At 42.1% G+C, this 22,058-nt stretch overlaps 2 protein-coding genes and 1 long non-coding RNA gene across 3 annotated transcripts in view; 2 read left to right on the forward strand and 1 right to left on the reverse strand.

The window, feature by feature from the left end:
- ak6 (adenylate kinase 6) overlaps nucleotides 1–3,005 on the reverse strand; it is a 21,074-nt gene extending 18,069 nt beyond the window's left edge. Inside the window, exon 1 of the mRNA XM_008402237.2 lies at nucleotides 2,904–3,005. Coding sequence (XP_008400459.1) covers nucleotides 2,904–2,937 — 34 coding nt within the window. The 5' untranslated portion in view covers nucleotides 2,938–3,005. The remainder of the gene's footprint in view (nucleotides 1–2,903) is intronic.
- An 8,312-nt stretch (nucleotides 3,006–11,317) lies between these two features.
- The window catches only part of ube2l3b (ubiquitin-conjugating enzyme E2L 3b), a 45,883-nt gene continuing 35,142 nt past the window's right edge, over nucleotides 11,318–22,058 (forward strand). Inside the window, exon 1 of the mRNA XM_008402238.1 lies at nucleotides 11,318–11,394. Within this exon, the coding sequence (XP_008400460.1) occupies nucleotides 11,368–11,394 (27 nt within the window). The 5' untranslated portion in view covers nucleotides 11,318–11,367. The remainder of the gene's footprint in view (nucleotides 11,395–22,058) is intronic.
- LOC108165936 (uncharacterized) lies at nucleotides 18,957–19,778 on the forward strand. The gene is made up of 3 exons (XR_001776258.1): nucleotides 18,957–19,178; nucleotides 19,276–19,621; nucleotides 19,709–19,778. It is a non-coding gene; the product is annotated as an uncharacterized LOC108165936 (long non-coding RNA).

The following is a 22,058-nucleotide window of genomic DNA, read 5'->3' on the forward strand; positions in this document are numbered from 1 at the left end:
AGATAAATGAATGGATTAAACTATTGAGCAACAACCTGGCGATGGAAAAGCTGACATATTTAACAAAAGGAAAGCTTGAAGACTTTAAGGATATTTGGTTTCCCTTCCTACATCTTGTCAAATACTGTGACATGTAAAGCAAATTTTTCTTTTTTTTTTCTTTATGTGTGTAGATAGAGTGAGCCCTGGGGTTTAGTGTTCTTTTAGGGAGGGGGGAGGGAATGCACTTTGTTAATTTTTATATTTTGATTTTTAATCTATTTTGTTTTACTTTTTATGTTTTTGTATGAGTGTTTTTGTATGTTTGTGTAACAGAAAAATTTAATAAAAATACCTTGGAAAAAAAAAAAAGATTTCTGACTAATCTTTTTAGAAATGTTTTAGAAAATCTTTCTGAAAACATTAAATTTTCAATTTAAAAATGGTTAATTACCTAAAAATCTTAGTCACAAAATACACTTTGTACATCATTTAGAAATTACTTTTTTTTTTTTTGTGGGAGTGGAAAAGAAAAAAGCAATGTTTTTAGTTCTTATTTTCTTTAGAGATATCATGATATGATTTAGTCAGGGTTTCTTCTCAGGTTGGAGCAGGGTGAGGGAAAATCGACATCATAGTGCTCTTTATGAATTTCTTATAACATTTTCTAAAATCACAACCATTTATAATCAGACATGGTTCTTTTTGAGCAACAGCTGAATATGTAATTGTATCTTTAATTAGCTGAATCAAAGCAGGAGGAATTGTTAAATTGAATGTTTATTACGTTTTATAGACTATTTTTTGACAAAATCGTATGACAAAAGGTTAGTATTGGAAATATGGTAATGTTCACATAGCAAGCTGTATCTGTCGCAAAAAATCTGTTTTTAAATCTAAAGTACCGTATTAAAATCATTTTTATTTCACTTTACTGAACATGTGTGATTGCATTGAATTTTGCTTTGTATCCAACAAGTCATAACAAAACACATTTGAACAGTGAAATATCTCCAGCAATGACTTTGGAAAGCAAATATACATTTACTGTACATTTGAAATCCATATTTTGTGGTAGTTGCACTTTTTAGAAGCACAAATGCCTAAACAGAGACCTGCCCCACCATTTTGGATGTCAAACACCAACATGCAGAAGCCTTGTCTGACGGTTCACCCCCTCCACCCCTGTAAACTTGCCAAGTTTACTTGCCATCGGTCCGCGGTGATAAAAAGCTTGGGGACCACTGCTTTACGTAAAAAAGAGCAGGGCTGGCCTAAGCCTCCTTGGGGCCCGAAGCAAAATTTGTTTTTCGGGCCCACTAGTTCTGCTAACAATGTGAACTGGCTGCAATCAGCAGACCGATCAGTAGATCATTCACACACCTGCTATAAACTTATTGCATCTCTGGCATCCTCCTGTGTTCTGCAGAATTACTCCACTTGGTCAGAAACAATCAGAATCAGCATTAATCAGCTAGCCATGCTATCAGGAAGGATCGTTTATTTTGATGCAGCCTGCRTCTGACTTTGAGTGAATGTTTCCTTTATTACTTTACACTATTTGATATAGGCAGATTTATTTGACTCATATATAATTTATGGTACTGAGAGCCTTACTACTAAATATTATTTTACTGATTGCAGGTTTTTCAGTTGTACTTTTGACTCAATAGCTGTTGCATTGTGCCTGCAAGTATTTTGCATGTTTTACGCCTTAATTAGGTGAATTTATTGCCAGATCATTTTTTAAATTTTGTCAGATCACATAGTATCATTTATACCTAAAGCAAAAAAATTAACTGTCAATCCTGGTGATCGGTGAAGATCGGTGATCGGCAGAGGTCGGCCTCATTGGTGATTGGTATTGGAATCGGCAGCAGAAAACCTGATGGGAGCATCCCTAGTAAATAGATTGAAGTTTAAACTGGCATTGTTGTGCATTTTTTATCTGGCCATTTTGTGCAAGATTTATCAGCTAACATCAGAAAATGGCACAGAACAAGACAAAGCTGATAATCATAGTTTGAACTGATTTATTTATGTATTTTTTGGCCACTCTGCTGTTAGCTTAGGCCTACCTATTTTAATGTGAATGTCCATTGCATTTTTCTTAGACACCTGTAAAATAATTTCTATTCACATAGCTGGCAAACTAATAATTGAGTAATGTGTTTTTTATTACTTTTGATTGTAAATAGAGAAATAACAATAAAAACCATAGCAACAATAATGATAGTAATATTAATAATAAATAATATTCAGTGCCTATTGGGGAGAAAAGGGACCTGAATGAGTGACCCAAAAAAGGTTGAGAACCACTCATGGAACATTGGGCCTGGATGCCTGTCTGCGAACAACGTGGCGCAATTTTCATCACGTCAATGAGAACCGATTTCGGCACTTCGGTTGAAGTAGATCGGGACATTAAAACATCACAGCGCAGACTTTCTCCGAACTAGTTTGACAGATTTCAAACGTACTTGGCATAAGGGAAGCAACAAACAAGCATAGACCATTTTAGTAACAGGTCTCAAAACACATGTTTACAAAATTTCAATTAGGCATGAACGCAATTCCTTACCTGCGAAGAGGTTCTTATCAGTTGTAATAAACTGAATAACACAAAACAAAATGGTATAGCAATGTTTTTTGGACTGATCCCTTACTTGAACCAGCACTTCCTATAAGTTACGGATAAAATAAGGATTTCAGTCCGTGTTAAACCCCTGGTCTAAAATATTTTAGAATCACTTTATGAATTGGGACCATGCCTTGTTGTTCTCCTTCCCACTTTTCTACATAAACATCCACTGAATGTTGAGTACTGCTAACACGAAACATATTTGAAATTACACACGTCCAGCGTAGTTAGATCACAAACGTTATTAGGAAATAGGACATCAAAGTCGTAAGCAACACTTTACCTGTTAACAGTATATTTGGTAGTTTAGTCATCATTGCTGAGCGTTAGGTTTCTGAAACGTGTTTTTTCTTTCCTCCTCCTCCTCCTGCTTCTTCTTGTTTTATTGACGGATGGCAGCCAACTTTAAGTGCCTTTACCGCCATCTACCGGACTGGAGTGTGATCATCAATGATATACAGAAAAAAATTCTCATACAGAAAACTCATACACACCTCAATGATGTGTATGAGTGTGCAAATTCACACACATAAATACATATATGTATATGTACTCATATGCACACATACATATGCACATATACATATATACTTTTAAATAAAATTAAATAACCTAGTGCTTTTTAAAAATATAAGTAACTTATTTCTAGCAGATATTGATTCATTTCCTAGAACCTTTACTAAAACAGATTTTCCTCTCTGATTAGTATTGACTTTAAATGCTGACGTTCCTCTGAATATTTATTACCTTTTAATAAGACATGTTTCCATCTGATTACAATAATTACAAGTCCCTGTTTAATGTTTCCCTATTCGAAAAAGAGAACTACTAAGTCTCATATGACCAATTCTAAGTCGAGATATTACTTTTTCTTTCCAGCCTCCCACTCGTCCATCAATCATCACCCATCACCAGTCCATCACTAGACCCTGAAAGCTAACAACAAATAACATGGATAAAAGAGACATGGTAGATTAACAAGGGGAAAAAAAATTCTGTCCAATTATTTTCAAATTAAATCATGTTTATTAAGCACTTAGTGTTGGTTACACACCAGTTTTTCCTGTTGTTAAAAATGTGGCCAGCTGCTCAGTAAAAAAAAACAAAACAAAAACAAACATGAAGACAATGTGGAGGTTCATCCTCAGAACTGGTTGGTGATCTGGTGGAGCCAGAGCCTCTTCTGACAGGAAAGTCTTTAGATTTTCTAATACCTGATCCCTAGCTTCCCCTTTCATCATAATTTGCTTAGACTACACAAATGTGTTGAAGATAAAAACAATGATGAACGAATTATCACAACAGCCTCACAATATCAAAGTATCTTTGGCATTCTGAGCTTAACTAAAACCAGTTTATGAAGAAAACTATATTAAGTCGCAACAAACAGAGCCTTTGTGCAGTTATAACATGAAGCTGAATAATTGTTATAGTATTAAGCATAAAAATCACAATACACAATGAAGAAAACTATTTAATAAAAAACTAATGATAAAATATTTCTGAAAAGAACTTAAGTCTGTTTATATGTGTACTGCACTGTTTATAATTAAAGATAATTAGCATTTGGAAGCAAACTTACCACCAGCTAGCAACACGTTAGCAGCCTTCGTCCCTTCAGACTCCTTTTGTGACACACATTTCATTTCCATCCAGTTCTTGTCCAGTTGTGTTATCCAGCCGTCCCTAATCCCTGGGCCACGGACCAATTGGTACCGGGTCGCACAATAAATAATTAAATATTTCCATTTTATGTATTATCTGAGTCTGAAGGATCTTTTATTTGAAAACCCTTTAACCGGATTCCCTCGGTTATGTCTTGCGTGCCAACATTGAGCCCACAAAGGAGCAAAATGAGTAAGAAATAGATGTCTTTGCGAAGGGATAAAGGCCCAGTGAAGAGACAGGAGAATGGATTTAACCTGGTAGGTGATTCTCATATTCGCTAAAGAGGCAAAGAAGATTTGTCACTTAGAGACCAAGCACTCTGTGCATAAGCAACACTTCAAGTGTCTTTGTCTCCCATCACTCCCAGATGGGACCGTCTTGTTGCAGAGAAACAAGCTCACTCTCCCAATAATTTGTCGTTATTATGAGTTGAAATTTTAATGAAAATAAAATGTTTTTGTAGCGTATCTGTATTTTATTCTGTAGGGATGTTTAAGCATTACCATAGTGACTAGAGTCAGAGAGCGTTAGGACAGTGGTCAAGACGAGACGAGTAGAGCTTGTGAGTTTTAAGTCTGGTTCACATGGCACGATTTTAGAATTGTTGGACGATTTTCAAAACTCGAGAGACCGTGAGCCGATAAAAAGTCTGAAGTATAATAGTTCGGTTCATGGACACATAACCGATCAAAACACACAAATGGCCATGCAGAGACCTATGGAGGGGCTCTTTATAGTTTGATTGTTGTGTTACCATGGCTACAATATGGTGTGATCTTTCTGTTTGAGCTGCACAAATCATCACAGCAAATAATAACCAATAATCAGTGGTTGAGCTTAAGCTCAGCCAGTTATTCTGGGCTCCCTGTCACAGACTTCAGTAAATCTCTATTAAATCACTGTTAGCGATGCTGAGGTTCTTAGTAGGAGGGGGTCATGGAGCCTAAGTCATGATTCTGTCTAAGGCTCCATATTACCTTGGGCCGGCCCTGCATGAAGAGCGAGCTGCTGCGCTCCCCATCTTTGCTGGAATCTACCTGGAGTCTCCCGGTAGCCCCTATACCAGTCCGCTGATGCTTTTGGGACATTTTGATTTATTTAATTGTGGCATGTTTGGCCCCCAGAGGAGCTGGAACAAGTGGCTGGGGAGAGGGAAGTCTGGGCCTCCCTTCTGAAGCTGCTGCCCCCGCAACCCGACCCCGGATGAAGCGGAAGATGGATGGATGGATGGATGGATGGATGGATGGATGGATGGATGGATGGATGGATGGATGGATGGATGGATGGATGGATGGATGGATNATGGATGGATGGATGGATGGATGGATGGATGGATGGATGGATGGATGGATGGATGGATGGATGGATGGATGGATGGATGGATGGATGGATTTTGCTGCAGTCCAAATTGTTGGTACAGTATTTTTGCTTATGTTTATGTGATATTTTGTGAGTTCCAAATTCTATGAGCCGAATCTTTTAATTAGCAGTGCAGTATCTGGTAAATCCAAGGGTGGTGGGGACTGAATGTCATGTTTTTAATATAATCTTTGCTCGGCTTAAGCGCAGGTGGTTGCCACGGCAACGGGTGTGCTTAAACAACAWAAAGAAAGAGAGAGAGGGGGGAGGGGGTGGATAAAGAGGGTAGGAGTGGTTTAGAGTTGATGTCTTTTCGGGTTGTTTTACCTTTGTTTACCTTTGCTGTGGCTCATCACACCTGCTGTAGTTTCTGAACGTTCAATAAACGACACACTTGGACTGATTACCTGGTTCGTTTGTGAGCATAAGTCACAACATCAAATAGGACAAATATATTTCATTAAGTTTGAACAAATTCTACCACGATAAATAATTATCCATCCATCCATCCGTCCATTTTCTTTCACCCTTGTCCCTCAGTGGGGTCGGGAGGTGCTGGTGCCTATCTCCAGCTAGCGTGCCGGGTGAGAGGCGGGGTCACCTGGACAGGTCACCAGCCTGTCGCAGGGCAACCCAGAGACACACAGGACACACAACCATGCACACACACTCACATAGGGGCAATTTAGACAGACCAATTAACCTGACAGTCATGTTTTTGGACTATGGGAGGAAACTGGAGTACCTGGTGAAAACCCACCATGCACAGGGAGACCATGGAGACTCCATGCAGAAAGACCGGGGCCGGGAATCGAACCCAGAACCTTCTTGCTGCAAGGCAACAGCTCTACCAACCGCGCCACTGTGCAGCCCCGATAAATAATTATGTGAAATTAAATTARTTATATCCCGACTTCAGAAGATTTACCTTTACCTTTACTGGGCTCTTTGGTTCCTCCTATCAGTCAGTAGTTTCTCATACTGAGATCATCAAATCAAATTTCAGATCCACCATGACTGACTGATACCTGCTGGTGTCAGGTTTGCAACCAGCTTCTGACTGAGAAACCAGTGAGCTGCTCCCAGTGTCAGAATCTCACTGAGGAAGAAACTGCATTAGGTTTTCTGTCACTTTATTATTTCTGCTATAACTGATGTATATTCACATATAAAATAAGTCAATAGAGTTTAATTTGCTATTTTTATGTCTTTGTGTCATGAGGTAGATCACAGGCGGCTGGTGAGAGAAAAAGTAGATCTTGGTCTCAAAACGTTTGGGCACCCCTGTCTTAGTGTGTGTAGTTTATGTACCTCCCAGTGCTAATGCAACAAGAGCAGCAATTCAAATCTCGGACTGCGTTCATCACCATCTTCAGAATAAGCCAGATTATCTTCATCCTTGGAGATTTTAACCACTGCACTTTAAAYAAGTTTCTGCCTGGTTTTTTTCCAGTACATGAAGTGCAGTACAAGGAATTCTAACATCTTAGATAAATGTTATGGCAATATTAAGAATTCATATTCAGCTAGAGCTAAACCACCTCTTGGCAATTCAGATCATATTGTGGTTCATTTACTCCCTGCTTATCGGTCCATTTTTAAGTCAAATAAACCTGAGCTCCACCAGGAGAAGGTGTGGTCCCAGGAAAAAAATGGAGGCGTTGAGTTGCTGCTTCCTTAGTACAAACTGGGAAATATCTTTCTTGGATGCAAATCTCAACTGTGTCACTGAGGCAGTTACTGATTATATCTCCTTCTGTGTTGACTCTATTATACCTCAAAAGACAGTAAAGAGGTATCAAAATAACAAACAACATATAACAAAGGAAATAAGTGAGTGCATTGCGAGGAAAAAAATCTGCCTTTAAGGCAGGAGACAAGGCTGGTGTTAGAGCAACACAAAAGGATCTCAATCAGCTGCTGCACGGCGGAAGCATAAGGAGCAGGTGGAACGTGAACTCTGACTGTGGGACTCCATCCGAGCCCTGACCAACATGGCTGTTAAAAGTCCACCTGTTAGTTTTAGCACTACAATACCCATGGGTGCATCTGTTCGTTACACATGGTGCATCGGTTCGGTTTTTCTTTTTTAGTTTGTCTTTCATCTAGATGAGTAAGTCATTGTGTTTTTCTGTGCTTCTGTGGCTCGGTGGCAATAAAACATCCATCAGTAAAAAACTTCTGAGCTGCATGCCTATTCCTTCTGACCRAGGAAGATTCAATTGACGAGACACCCGTAATTAGCGCAAGCTAGCAAGCAGTCTTTTACAAGTGGTCCTTCGAGCCGGAGCTCGTTGGTTGAATCAACAACATGGCGACTTTACAAGACAACACTTCTCAGGAGGAGAGTCACAGGCATAGTCCCCGTCCACGCAGGAGCAGGAAGCTTCTGGGACATCTGGCGGAATATGAGCATGACCTACCTGATCCAGAGGAGTCAGAATCGTCAGCAAGCAGGGCTCAGACGAACCTGATAAGGATAAGAAGCAAAGATGGGACAAGATGGAGGCAGTATGGGGCAGAGTTTTAGAAACGATGAATGAGATGCAAGTCACCATGAAGGAGACCAGTRGTGCATTAACCAAGCGTGTGGAGCAACTGGAGCGAACATGTAAGTCATGCAGCCCTCTCCTGCCACACGGTCACACTCAACAACATGATAGAGCAGAATCCCTTCCTGCATTCCTACCACAGCCTCGTAGTGTGGATATACACATCAGTCACTCCAGGGATCAGTTGAACATCATGGCACCAACAAGGCAGGACAACAGAACACCTGTGAACCTACTAAGACCAGTAGAACCTCCTGCATCCTTATCATCTCTAAAGGCAAGCCCCACGGTACAGACAGCACCATGGCCAGCTCCACTGTCTTCAGACTCCTGTAATCAGCCAGTTCCACAACCAGATGTACTTGCAGTACCTCGGACTATGTTCCATTCACCACCGGCGTCCCAGCCTTGGACGAACACGGCCTTCCAGCCAGTAGGTCAATCTGTGCCTTCACCTGTTCCACAGCTGAGAGGTCCTCTGGTCTATCCAGAAATCCAGCCAGCATCGTTACCAGCTCCACCTCCTAGAGTGAGACATGTGATACAGCCTGCTCTACAACCTGACATCCAAGTATCACAGTCCATGCAGCTTGGGAAGCTCAAACCGCATCAGGCTGAGTCTCTATACAGTCAGAGATACCAACATCCGCAGCTACCAAGCAGCGCCAACCAGGTACACTCTGCACCATCATATAACCTCTCTGCAGTCTCCGCTACACCTCTGTATCAGCCACCACGGGGAGCGGCAGCACAGCAGAACTACAACCAGCATTATGCGGCTCCACCTGCTGATTTTTCCAGTCATTACTCTGCTGCCTATCCATCACCTCCAGCTGCATACCAGGCACCAGCCCCCCTAACTTCGACAGCAGAAGTCAGCCAGCCAAACCTGATGGAGATGATTGTGGCATCATCATATGGCATCCCAAAGCCTAGACTGGTAACATTCAAATCAGGCCGGGAGAGTGAATTTGCACTATTGAAGAAAGGATTGGACAGCCTACTTGGGCCCCATGCACACCTCACAGAGGAATATAAATATCACATCCTGCTGGATCATTTAGAGCATCCATGTGCTCTACAAGTCGACAGGCGCTATATTCACGACCGCACTCCCTACACTAGTGCAATTCGAGCATTGGAGCAGAGATATGGACAGCCTCGACAGTTAATCCAGAGTGAACTCAGTGCTATCCTTAACTGCTCTCCTATTAAGGCTGGTGATCCTCAAGCCTTTGAAGATTTTTCCCTGGCAGTGTCTAGCCTTGTAGGTCTCCTCAGTACTATGGATGATGTAGCAGCCAGTGAGCTCCAGTGTGGTTCACATGTAGACAGGTTACTCACCAAACTCCCTCCAAGCTACAGAGACAGTTTCATCGAGTACTGTATCACACGTGGCATTATACGCACTGGCAGCAGCCGCACATAGAACATGTATGACCTCTCTGAATGGCTCGAGTGCAAGTCCCAAGTTCTTCAGCTATCCAGGCAAGCCACTCAGTCACAGTCATCAGACAGACCACGATCAGAGAGAAGTAACTTCAGAGCGCCTACAGGGTCTAAAAGACAGAGTAAGTCTGCATTTATATATTATGGCTCCGATCCTGTTCAAATGCAGCCAGACAGACACCATGCGCAAGCTGTTAGTCCTTCTTCCCTTTCCAAGAAGAAACAGAAGTTTAAGCCATATTGTTCATACTGTGAAGGAACAGAACACTATCTCAGTGGCTGTGTAAACTTTAAGGAGCTAGACCTCACAGCTGTCGTCACTTGGCTAAAGGATAAATCAAAATGCTGGCGCTGCGGCCGTAAACACACTCCGGAACAGTGCACTCTGAAGAAGCCGTGCACCACCTGTGGAGAACAGCACTTATTAGTGCTTAATGACCTGGCTGAGGCTAGAAGGTGGGACCCTAACATCCTAACAGTGAGTACCAGCAGAGTATTTCTGGATCCTGTCAGTCACTCTGGCCGTGTAATGCTAAAGGTTGTGCCCATCCAGTTACACCATCAGAGGAAATCTCTAGACACGTATGCTCTCCTCGATGACGGCTCAGAGAAAACCATCATACTCCCAGCTGCTGTTAAGTTATTAGGCTTATCACCAGAGGAGGAAACTCTGTCTCTGCGCACTATCCGTCAAGATGGGATCCAGATAAAGGGAGGTTACGTCTCATTCCAAGTGTCCCCGAAGGCCCAACCGAAACTGCGTTATAAAATAACACATGCCTTTACTGCTCAGCAGCTCAGCCTAGCTGAACANCACTCCTGCAATCATCACACTTTTTCTGTTACAAACTGACTCCGGCCCCCCACCTGAGAAGGGAAAAGTTATGTGGCCCTCACAGGAAAGAGTTTGGGGACCACTGCTCCAACAGGTAAAAATAGTGCACAAAAATCCCTGTAGGATGGCGAAGTCCTAGCGCAAAAATTTGTGTGACAGGTGGACAGAGCCTGGTGCTGCAAGATTGGAGACCTTGTCCTGTTAGGTGACGGGGCCTGGATAATACCCGTGTTAAACGGACGGCGGAGTCCGGCGACGACAGGCGCTTCAATTCCGTAACAAAAGTATGTTTTTATCTTTTTTTTTCAAAATCTCTTTCTTACTGTTTATTCAATGTCACATGCAGTTTTTATTTTTTCTTTAATTATATAAAGCACCTTGAAATACCTTGCTGCTGAAATGTACTATACAAATAAAATTTGATTGATTGATTGAACCTATCTGGCCCCAGATCTCAAAAATGCTCCTTGAGGTTTATAGGAATAAATTCGGTCTAATTTTGGTTGTAACCTCAATTTTCTGATTACCATCACTTGAGATGTGTATTGATGTGTGTTGTTACAGTTGAGATATAATTGATTTACAGTACCCAGACATTTTCCCATGTTTTTAATTTTCTTACTAAAAGATGTTGTGTGTTTAAGTTCTTTGGATGATTCCATCTCACTAATTAGTAAGTAGTATACTAATTACTAATTTACCAATGTAAAATGACATTATGGTCCTCAGTCCATAACAGTTGGTGGCAGTAATGCAGAATTTCAATGTTTGCCAACTACCAATAAACACTAAGAAGAAGAAGAAGAAGAAGATTTTTTTTTTTTTTTTTTTTTTGTGGGGGGGGGGGGCGCTGTGCATTCTGGGAACAACACAACGACTTCAAGATGGCGGCGAGCAGAAGGCTGGCCAAGGTAAACGTTTCCGTTTGAACTCTGATGCATTCTTCTTAATATGTAGATGCCTTGTGGGGGCCAAACTTCGTGATCATATTGTGTCTAAGAGCATACAAAATAATGAAACAGTTCAATGCTGTACTTACTGTCTTAATCTTTAAATCTTCGGTTAACGAGAGGTCATGCTGGTCGTCCAGCCAGGCAGTAACGTTGTGGTGTAAATTCATAGCTAGCCCTCCTAAGACATCCATCTTATGGTTTTTGTATACGATTGGGTATCGGTTGCACCGGTGCTTTGATTAAAGAAGTCGTGGAAATTTGATGTTGTTTTGTTTTTGTTTTTTTGTCCAAACGTATATTATTTCACTGCGAGACTGGTTAGGCAGTTTATTACTTTAAGATGGTAATAATTCATCACTCCGGTGGTTTAAGTCGATCACACCCTACAGGATAGTTGTTAACGGTGAATCCTGGGTAGGAAGTTTAACATTATGGAAACGAACTTCCATTTATTTTTTGCGTGGAGTTTTATTTAATCAACTGTGGTGCACTTTGTTTTACGAAACACTGGTTTTTCAAAAATGCGGTCTTTTTGTATTGAGGGTCAGAATTATTATTGACTTGATGAAGTCACATAAACCCTTATTACCTAGAAAAATACCTAGATAAAATCTGTTCATACTTTTTTATTCCTCCAAAAGACAAAATCACCAAAACATTTGATCAGTATATAATTTTTGATGTGTTTGAGTTGTAACAAGAAAACTGAAAACTGACAAGGCCAAAATTATCATATCTGCTTTTTTTGTTCTTCCAAGATATAATTGAGCATTAAATTTGCTTTAAAAACGGGTGTCTGGGGTGGGGAGGTTAGTCAAATAGGGTCAAAACTTATGTAACTCTGGTAGATATAGACAATATTATCAGCATGGTGTCTGTATCGGCTGATATTAACTGTAAAATTTAATATTGGACATTGGCCATGCTGTCAAAATAATTCACTGATTTAAAAGGCGTTTTTAACCAGTGACAATGAGTCCTGCAGCACAGCACAACATAAACTGCTAAGCATTAATGCATGACTGATGTGCTTTTTGTTTGTGAACAAGTAGTTTAGTTTTGTGAAGACTTACTGTTTGAGTATTGTTACTGTCTTAGAGAGAGCAGATGTTATGAATAAATTTGACATTAAACATAAGTTCAAAGTGTTAGATCATGTTCATCCTTCTTTTTAGCATTTGCATTTGATAGCAGGTTAAATTGGCAAAGAATGCAATATTTTAATTACACAGTAGAGAAAGTCATATCGTTTCAGTAAGTAGGTATAGGAAAAAATATTGGTATTGGTTATCAGCCAAATGAGCTTTAGTATATCGGCATATCGACCAAAGATCCAATATTGTGCATCCCTAAACTCTGGTTAGCAGGGCCAGTGTCACTTGAACATCTGACTATTTTGGTAAGAAGCAAATGCATCATGCCAATAGAAAATGAGAAAAGAATTTAGTCTGGACCTCAGAGAAAGAATAGATTCTTATTGTGTGTAGTGCTTCAGCTATGAATATTTTAGTAATAGAATATTCTACCAATGATTCCRGCAATTAATTGGAGACAAAATTGTCAGGTTTGGCAGTAACTGTTTATTTTATAAGTAATGCAACTTAGCCTGCTCTGCCACAACTGCTCAGACTAGTTACCATGACCACTGCTGATAAACAGTTTTCCTGATGATAAACAGTTATTTCTCCATCATTAGTACATTAAGCAGCTCACACATGAGGATGATTGACAGAGCTAAGACCTTCACCGTAGCTCTGATTAGTTGTTTTTGACTGGGAGCAGTACAATCGTACCACTGGAAGGAGGTGGAGGAGCTTGATTTTTTCCAGATCGTTTGTCTCATGCTGTCACAACATGGTGACCATCCATCCATCCATCCATCCATTTTCTGCCCCTTATCCGGGGTCGGGTCGCGGGGGCAGCAGCTTCAGAAGGGAACGCCTTGGGATTCCCCCGGAGGAGCTNTACGTCTCATTCCAAGTGTCCCCGAAGGCCCAACCGAAACTGCGTTATAAAATAACACATGCCTTTACTGCTCAGCAGCTCAGCCTAGCTGAACAGTCGTGTCCAGTGGAGCTCTTAAAGGAGAAGTATCACCACTTACAGCAAGTGCAGCTAGAGGGATTCAACCAAATACAGCCTCTAGTGTTAATCAGTTCAGACAATGCTCACCTCATAACTCCTGTCCGTCCAGTCAGGCATGGCCCAGCCCGTGGACCTGTCGCTGTTTGTACTAAGCTGGGTTGGGCCATCCAAGGTCCAAGCAGTAGTATGCCTACACAGCAGGGAGAGATGCACTGCCTGAATATATCATGCCTTTCTCCTGCTGAGGCCCTACGTCAGGACATTCAACGTCTGTGGCAACTGGACGCTCCCATACATAGACCTGAGAAGGAGGTCACACGCTCGAAGGAGGACAGAGAAGCCATAGCCATGCTAGAGGCTTAGACCATCCGGATTCCAGTGGATGGCGTGGAGAGATATGCCACCCCTCTGCTGAGGAAGAAGGACTTCCCTCGGATGCACGTCCCTCCAGAAGCGGTTAAAAGCCTGCTGAGGTCCACAGAGCAGAAGCTGATTAAACATCCAGAGCTAGCCCTCACATACAATCAGGAGATTAAGAAGTTGGTTGATTCTGGTTACGTGGTGAAGCTGACTCCAGAAGAGATTCACAGTTCTACTGAATCTTGGTACGTGCCACACCATATGGTACATCATAACAACAAGGCTCGGGTGGTCTTTAATTGCTGATTTGAGTTCCAGGGCACTGTCCTTAATAGCTACCTCCTGCCAGGCCCTCCACTGGGACCTACGCTATTGGGTGTACTCCTTCGATTCCGTCAGTATCCTGTGGCAGTGAGCGGAGACATAAAAGCCATGTTTCACCAGATCCGCCTGGTCCCTGAAGACTGTCCTCTGCTACGGTTTCTGTGGAGAGATGGTGAAACAGAGAGGCTCCCCGATGTATATGAGTGGAGAGTCTTACCCTTTGGAACAACATGTAGCCCCTGTTGTGCTACGTTTGCCCTTCAGAGACACGTGAAGGAGCATCAAGACACTCATGAGGACATCTATGAATCTGTCCATACAGCCTTTTATGTGGACAACTGCCCACAGTCCCTTTCTGACCCACAGGAGGCCAAGTTGCTCATTGACAGGATGAGAGAGTTACTCCTCCAAGGTGGATTTGAGATAAGACAGTGGGCCAGCAACCTACCTGAGGNTTTACTTCAGCACAGCTCACAGTTCTTAACAAATAGCGTAAGTACTTCCGTTTAAATTTTTGCCACATAGATTGGTTCCGGGTCCTGCTTGCTCCTATTGTTTTTAACCATAACTGCAAGAGCTGTACCATGAACAAGACGCAAAAGTTAAAATATCTGCGAGCTACTGGTACAACTGAGTTTTGTTGTGTGCAGTTGTGTCCAGTAATTAGCCGGTACCATCCAGTGCTTAGTTTTTTCCCCCATTTTTCTGCTGATATCAAAGTGACAGCAGACTGTAGCCAAGACTTAGCCACTACAGCTAACACCCGGTTTGTAGCTGCCTGCTATTTCAAAGCTTGAGGATATTGAAGATGCAGCGTCAGAAATGGGAAGACGGAGGTTAAAAGGGAGCTGCTCGTTCTTTGTTCAGTGGAATAATTTGGCTAAGGTCCTTGGGTCTTTAGCCCCAGTGGCGCAAAAAGTGGGTATGCAGGGTATGCAATGCATAGGGGCGCAGCACCAGAGGGGGCGCCAAAACCCCACCTGCACAAGGGGGGGGGGAGCGAGTGAGCGTCGCTCCTTCACCCTGACGTTCCTTCCCTCGGGGGGTCCGATCTATGTTTTCGCATCCACCTGAATAATGTGTAGTTGTGCCACTGTATAAAATACATTTAGCATGCAGTCGGAGCGCCCCTCTGGTACCAAGCAGGTCATTTAAGAACAGCCGAGAGCAGCAACGCTTCAGCCTGTCAGTCAGATTAAAGCCAAAACCTTCACTTTTTTGGAAAAGTCAACATTGCTGGAGAAAATGTTTAGTGTTTTCCTCTTTTCTCTGGTCTCTTTCACAGAAAGAAGTTAGATACACCGACATGAGTATAATTACAGCAATTCTGGGGAATAACAACAACAAAAAATTATAAAATAAACACCATATAGGTGTCACCGATCCACATGAAAAATCCGCAGAAAAAGTGGTACAAATGGTAAAGAATCACGTATTTCACGAATCCCAAAAATATGACATGTACCTTTGCTGTTTGTTTCATAATGATAATTCACGTTAGAGTGAATTTCTCCACTTGGCTGCTATAATCTGTTCTTCCGTTACAGACGTAATTTCTCTTTTTTTGCTTTTTTTCCCTCTGAGATTCTGCTTAGAAAATGAGGTTATGAAGTTACATTCTCCTGCTGCTTTTTGTTTTTAAAATGGTAAATTTAGGTTTGCCTCGACTTTTATAAACTAATGCCTCTTATATGCATCATTTTTTGTATTACTGTTGTTGCAGATATTAGGCGAACATTGTGCTTTGCCTGCTAGTAGTTTAAATTAATTTCAGCTGCACACTTTCAAGAGTATTCAGATTTTAACATGCATTTTCTAAGTAGTAAGTATTTTAGTTCACTTACTCAGTTACTTCAGTGATGTTACACCTCTGAAATATTTTTTGCAGTTTTTTTAATTGTGATACAGGAATTGTTTCATTTAAACATTTAATTTCCTGTGATATTGTCCATTTATTTTCAAGCAAAACTCTCAAAAAGAGGTTAGGGTTTATTAGTTTTGATTACGTTGTGCAGCTAAATATGGACACTTATTAGTTTTTTTTTATTTTTCAGGCTTGCATCGTAACGCCTCGTGATGTTTCTGAGCCATGATCGCTGTGCTGATTACCTTTCCAATGGATCCAAGCACCTGGACCAGCTGACCGGTACGGCGTCCATCAGTACACGGTCTGCCGGATCATCACAACGTGGACTAACTTTTTATTTACTTGGTTAAACTATGATCTAGAACCCAGAGCACCAGATATGCAAAAATCTGCCTGCAGACGTTGTTGGCTACCCTGACCCTGCAGTCATCCTGGACGGGGCTGAGCCGGACTTCCTCTCCTCCAGAGTGACGAGTTTTCATCACCAGTAAAGGCAAAACAAGTCTGATGTCTGATTAGCTGCCAGGAAGTATATGATATATATTCACTGTTCATTTTGTTATCCTGTTTGTACCTACAATACAATTTAATCTCATTTGTAATTCTCTACATTTCACAAACTTTTTCCCCTTTTCTCAGTGTTTACGTTATATCAAGTATTTGCATGTAGATCAGGAATTCAAGTGAGATGTTAAAATGCAACCAGCAAAGAAATGTAATAAGTTGTTAGTCATATAATTTAATATGCTGAATAAGGCTGGATGATACAAGATTTTTTTTCATACCAGATTTGATTTTTATCGATTCCTCTCGTCCTCAATTTCTATAATAAAATCACAGAAAATACTTTCAAAAAATGCCTTTATTTCAATCATCTGTTCTGTGAGTTGTATAAGCGATTATTATGGCCAGGTTACAAGACATTTTAATTACAAGAATGCAGTCATCATTACAGCAGAATAAAGATGCAATTTTATAACATGTCTTAAAATTACAAGAAGTCGTTTTAATGAGAAATAAAGATTCAGATTGATCTGATGTAACCKGCTCAGTCCATGTGGTTCTGACATTTGTCAGTAATCAAGAGGATGTACATTTCCAGCTCAACTGACCAGGTAAGCATTAAGGTAAAAAATAAAAAATAGAGCAAATATACAAAATGGAGCTATGGATAGAAATATTTTATATAGTAAAAAAAAGCAAAAAAGTTGGGTGTGCTGTGGTGGCGCAGGGGTTAAACACAACCCATGAACCCATGTATGGAGGCCTAAGTCCTCAACTGGGTTGTTGCAGGTTTTATTCCCAGCCTGGCGACATTTGGTGCATGTCTTTCCTCATCTCTCATTACCAACTTTCCTGACAAATATAGGAAACTAGAGCCAATAAAAACCTTTGTAAAAAAAGTTAATAGAAGGAGAAAAGTTGTTGGCAACATTAGCTCAGCCAATCTCTCCCTCCAGGAAGCCACCAAACAGAACTCCTGTCCAACTCCAACTATAATAAAGATTAAAAAAAGAAAGAAAACAGAAAGTTAAAATAACAAATAATGCCAATTTGATCATTCAGATCTAATGCATCCCAGATGCAAAAATCCTTCTGAAATCATTGACATTTTACAAATCAATTGGAAGGTTTCACAAATGTTTTATTTATTCTGCTATTATCCAATCCATCCATTTCCTTTACACCCTTGTCCCTTAGTGGGGTCGGGAGAGGCGCTGGTGCTTATCTCCAAATAACGTTCCGGGCGAGAGGCGGGGTCACCCTGGACAGGTTGCCAGTCTGTCGCAGGGCAACATAGAGACAGACAGGACAAACAACTCCACACACACACACACACACGCACTTAGGGACAATTTAGACAGACCAATTAACCAGTTAACAGTCATGTTTTTGGACTGTGGGAGGAAACAGGAGTACCCAGAAAACCCACACATGCACAGGGAGAACATGGAGACTCCATGTATTATCAGGGCTGTGCAGAGACCACTAAAGGGGCAGGTGCTCAACAAAAAAGGGGCACATCAAACCGCATTCTAGGACAGAATATTAACAAAGCCTCTCAGCTTTCAGAGATATACAATCAAAGCTAAGGAGAATCTCCATATAGAGCATACAACTATGGATGTAAGATAATTTATTAGTAATTTCTTTCTGCAGGTCTATTTTGTTATAGGAAAGTTTTGCAATATTCAAACCCACAATTTAGCAAGATATGTAAATCAGAGCTGGACCACCAGACATATTTTGTCTTTACAGAATTACACTATTAAAAATTTAACAAGGGCACAATGCAACCTTTTAGTGACTGTAATCTATAAAAACGAGCTTCCTGTTTGCTACACTTGCAGTGGAGATGAAGATGGTCCATTCAGGAAAGCAGAGCTGCATCAAACTTTAWTGTGGAACTGCAGAAAAAAAAAGAAGCAAAAATTGAATTGTTAATGCATGTCACCATGAGAAAAGCCTACTGAGTTTTGCTTAAAAAACTTTTAAAAAAATTTAAATCACACATTTGTCTCACGAAGTGAATTTTTTTTTGGAAAACAAACTTATTTGTGCATGTCAGAAATCTTTTCTTGCTATTCTAAGCTTTTGTTTGACTCAAAGTTTTGCTTGTGATTCTCACATGACGTCGTGAGCAGGGCCTAAAATCACAACAAAAGATTTCTGATGTGTGCAAATAAAAGTTATGTTTGGCAAATAACTTTTTAAGTTCACTAGACAAAAATTAGTTATTTAATTAAAAAAATTTTTTTAAACGAAACAATTTGTTTTTAGAAAAGAAATCATTACAATTCCAAAAGTTTTGATTACAATTTGATTTTACTTAACTGAGGTTAGGTTTTTTTTTCCCATTGAATAATTGTGTCATGGCCAGAGTTCTGTTTTTTTTGTTTTGTTTGTTTTTTCTCATGTGGTTTGCCTGCTGCTTCCTTCCCCTGGTGGATACCAGGTGACACCTGGTGGATCGGTGGACTGAGCCCCTGGAGTGATGCGCGGCCAACCCCGTAGGCACACCTGTGGCTAATCGGGAGCTGGCTGCTGTGGCGTACTTAGGGAGCGGCTGGCCGACACTTCAGTGCTTGAGTGTTTGCCTTCCATGGTAAACGTTTCTCCTCGATGGTTTAGAAACCACCTCTGAGTGTTTCCTTGTTGCTCTACTGCCTCTGAGTAATTCCTCGTCGTGTTCTCCTCGTCAGGTGTTTCCCCGTGTCTGTCTGGATCGCCCGTGAATGCTGTCGCCCCTGGATCTTCCCGTGTGTTTCCTCCACGACGCCATAGGAACTACCTATCGGTCGCCAAGCCCGTGCACTCCCCCATCCCGGTCCTACCCCAGCGGACTCTCCTCAGGACGCCTCAGGTTGAACCCGTAGGTAGCCTTGGCCCTGGGTACTAGGATAGTCCGGGACCTCCGCCAGCGGCTCTATCCATCCGCAGCCATAACTTACCTGTCCGCCCTCCAACGCTCGCCGCCGTCTCGATCCTCCGGAACCTGGAACCCACGCCTTTGCAGCAGGTCTGCGATCCCACTCACCATCCCTGAACGTACGCTCGAGCTCTTTCTCTCCCCCTGTATTGAGGACCCCCTCGTGCATTGAACCCATCACTCACCTCCCTGTCCTCTCTTTACAGTTTGACGCCCTGGTTCCCCTCCCGGCTTCCCGATCGTCATCCCTTCCCTCATTTTTCTGTTTAATAAAATGATTTAACTGATTATTGTTCTCCTGAGAGTGTTCTTGCATGTGGGTCAGAAAACTGGAACCTGACATGACAAAAAGTCTGGATTGAGTTTTTTCCCCTTCATTAATGTCACTTTTATTACATACAATTATATCTATCATGGTAATTCAGGGTGAGTTATTTTTAATTCTAAATGAATATCCTTGTTGGACTTTTGTTATTCTCCTTCAAGATACGTTTACCTAACGCCTGAATAAATGCAACGTACATAACGCAGCAAAGCAAATTAGAAGATTGGACATATATTAATTATGGAGATGATCGGTTTTCAGTGGTGGGAAGTAACGAAGTACAAGTACTTCCTTCGTTACTGCACTTAAGTACAATTTTTGTGTATCTGTACTTAAGTAGATTTAATAATGGATACTTTCTACTTTTACTCCACTACATTTTACAGTAAGTATCTGTACTTTCTACTTCACTACATTTCTACAAANTCTCCAGCACATCATCATCCCTCGCTGCTACAGTCCTCACAGCATCAGTGGTACTACAAACGAGGTCCACATCTTCTGTGACGCCTCTGAGAAATCCTATGGAGCTGTTGCCTATCTGAGAGTCACAGAGCAACAGGCACACATCTCCACCTCATTCATCATGGCACGCTCAAGGGTTGCACCCCGCAAACAGGTGTCGATTCCCCGACTGGAGCTGTGTGCTGCGTTGACGGGAGCCTAACTAGCCAAAGTGCTCCAAACTGAACTCTCACTACCCCTGCACTCTGTCTATCTGTGGCACTCTGTCTATCTGTGGACGGATTCTACTACAGTGCTGCAGTGGATCCAGTCCAGTTCCTGCAAGTACAAAGTTTTTGTTGGGACTCGGATTTGTGAAATACAGGAGTTGACCTCCTCCGAGCAGTGGGGTTATGTCAATTCTGATGAAAATCCATCTGATGACATCACAAGAGGGAAATCGCTGTCAGAGCTCACCATCTCCAGTCGTTGGTCACAAGGCCCCCACTTCCTCACACAGACTCCTGACACCTGGCCGAAATCCCCGACAGAGTTCCCAGATTGTGGCAGTGAAGAACTCCGAAAGACCGCTTTCTGTAGCTTCACATCTATATCTCAAGGTCTGCCAGATCCTGCACAGAGCACATCGTTAGAGGACCTGGTTCTGGCCACTTATCAATCCCTGCATGGGGCGGCTGCCACCTCCTTCACTGCTGCTGAGCATCAAGCGGCAGAGACTCAGCTGCTTCGCTCTGCACAAAAGGACAGCTTCCCAGAAGAGGTCCAAGCCCTTCAAGCTTGCGCCCCAGCAGTCGTCTTAGTGCTCTTTCCCCTGAGTATGACAGCCTCAGTGGACTGATCAGTTGGAGGCCGCCTGCGCCAAGCTATAGATGTAGATCCTGACAGCATCCATCCAGTTGTGTTAGCTCCTGATCATCCTTTGACTCGTCTCATYATAAAGCACTACGATGCTCAACTGCTTCACCCAGGTGCAGAGACTCTATGCAGAGATACGACGCACCTATTGGATCCTCAGAGGTCGACAGGCCATTAAGAAACACCAGTACCAGTGCATAGACTGTAGAAGATGGCGCACCTTACCTTCCACACCAAAGATGGCTGACCTTCCCTCAGCTCGTTTGAGACTCTACAAACCCCCATTCTGGTCTACAGGCGTAGACTGTTTTGGACCGTACCTAGTTAAGATTGGACGTCGAAGAGAGAAACGCTGGGGGATCATCTACAAATGTCTTACCACTCGATGTGTTCACTTGGATCTCCTCCCTAGCCTCGACACCGACTCTTTCCTGATGTCATTACGCAGGTTTATTGCTCGCCGGGGGAAGCCATACGAGCTGTGGTCCGACAGAGGCACCAATTTCAGGGGAGGCCATAAAGAACTGCAGAGCGCCTTTGGAAACATGTCCCCAATGCTGCAGCAACAGTTGACCAAACAGACCATCAACTTTAACTTCAACCCGCCGCATGCTCCTCACTTTGGGGGAGCCTGGGAGAGGGAAATCAGGTCAGTCAAATCGCTTTACAAGTTGTCCTGAAAGACCAGGTTGTGGCAGAGGAAGTGCTTCTAACAGCTCTCATAGAGGTTGAAGGCATCCTTAACTCTAAACCTCTCGGTTATGCCTCCTCTGACGTGGCTGACCTGGACCCCATCACACCAAACCTTCTGTTAATGGGGCGGCGGGATGCAGGACTACCACAAGCAGTGTATGGTCCTCATGATGCCCTGTCCAAGAGGAGATGGCAACACAGTCAGGTCGTCAGTGACC

The sequence above is a fragment of the Poecilia reticulata genome, unplaced genomic scaffold (genome assembly GCF_000633615.1).
Source record: "Poecilia reticulata strain Guanapo unplaced genomic scaffold, Guppy_female_1.0+MT scaffold_196, whole genome shotgun sequence".
Taxonomy (NCBI): Eukaryota; Metazoa; Chordata; class Actinopteri; order Cyprinodontiformes; family Poeciliidae; genus Poecilia; species Poecilia reticulata.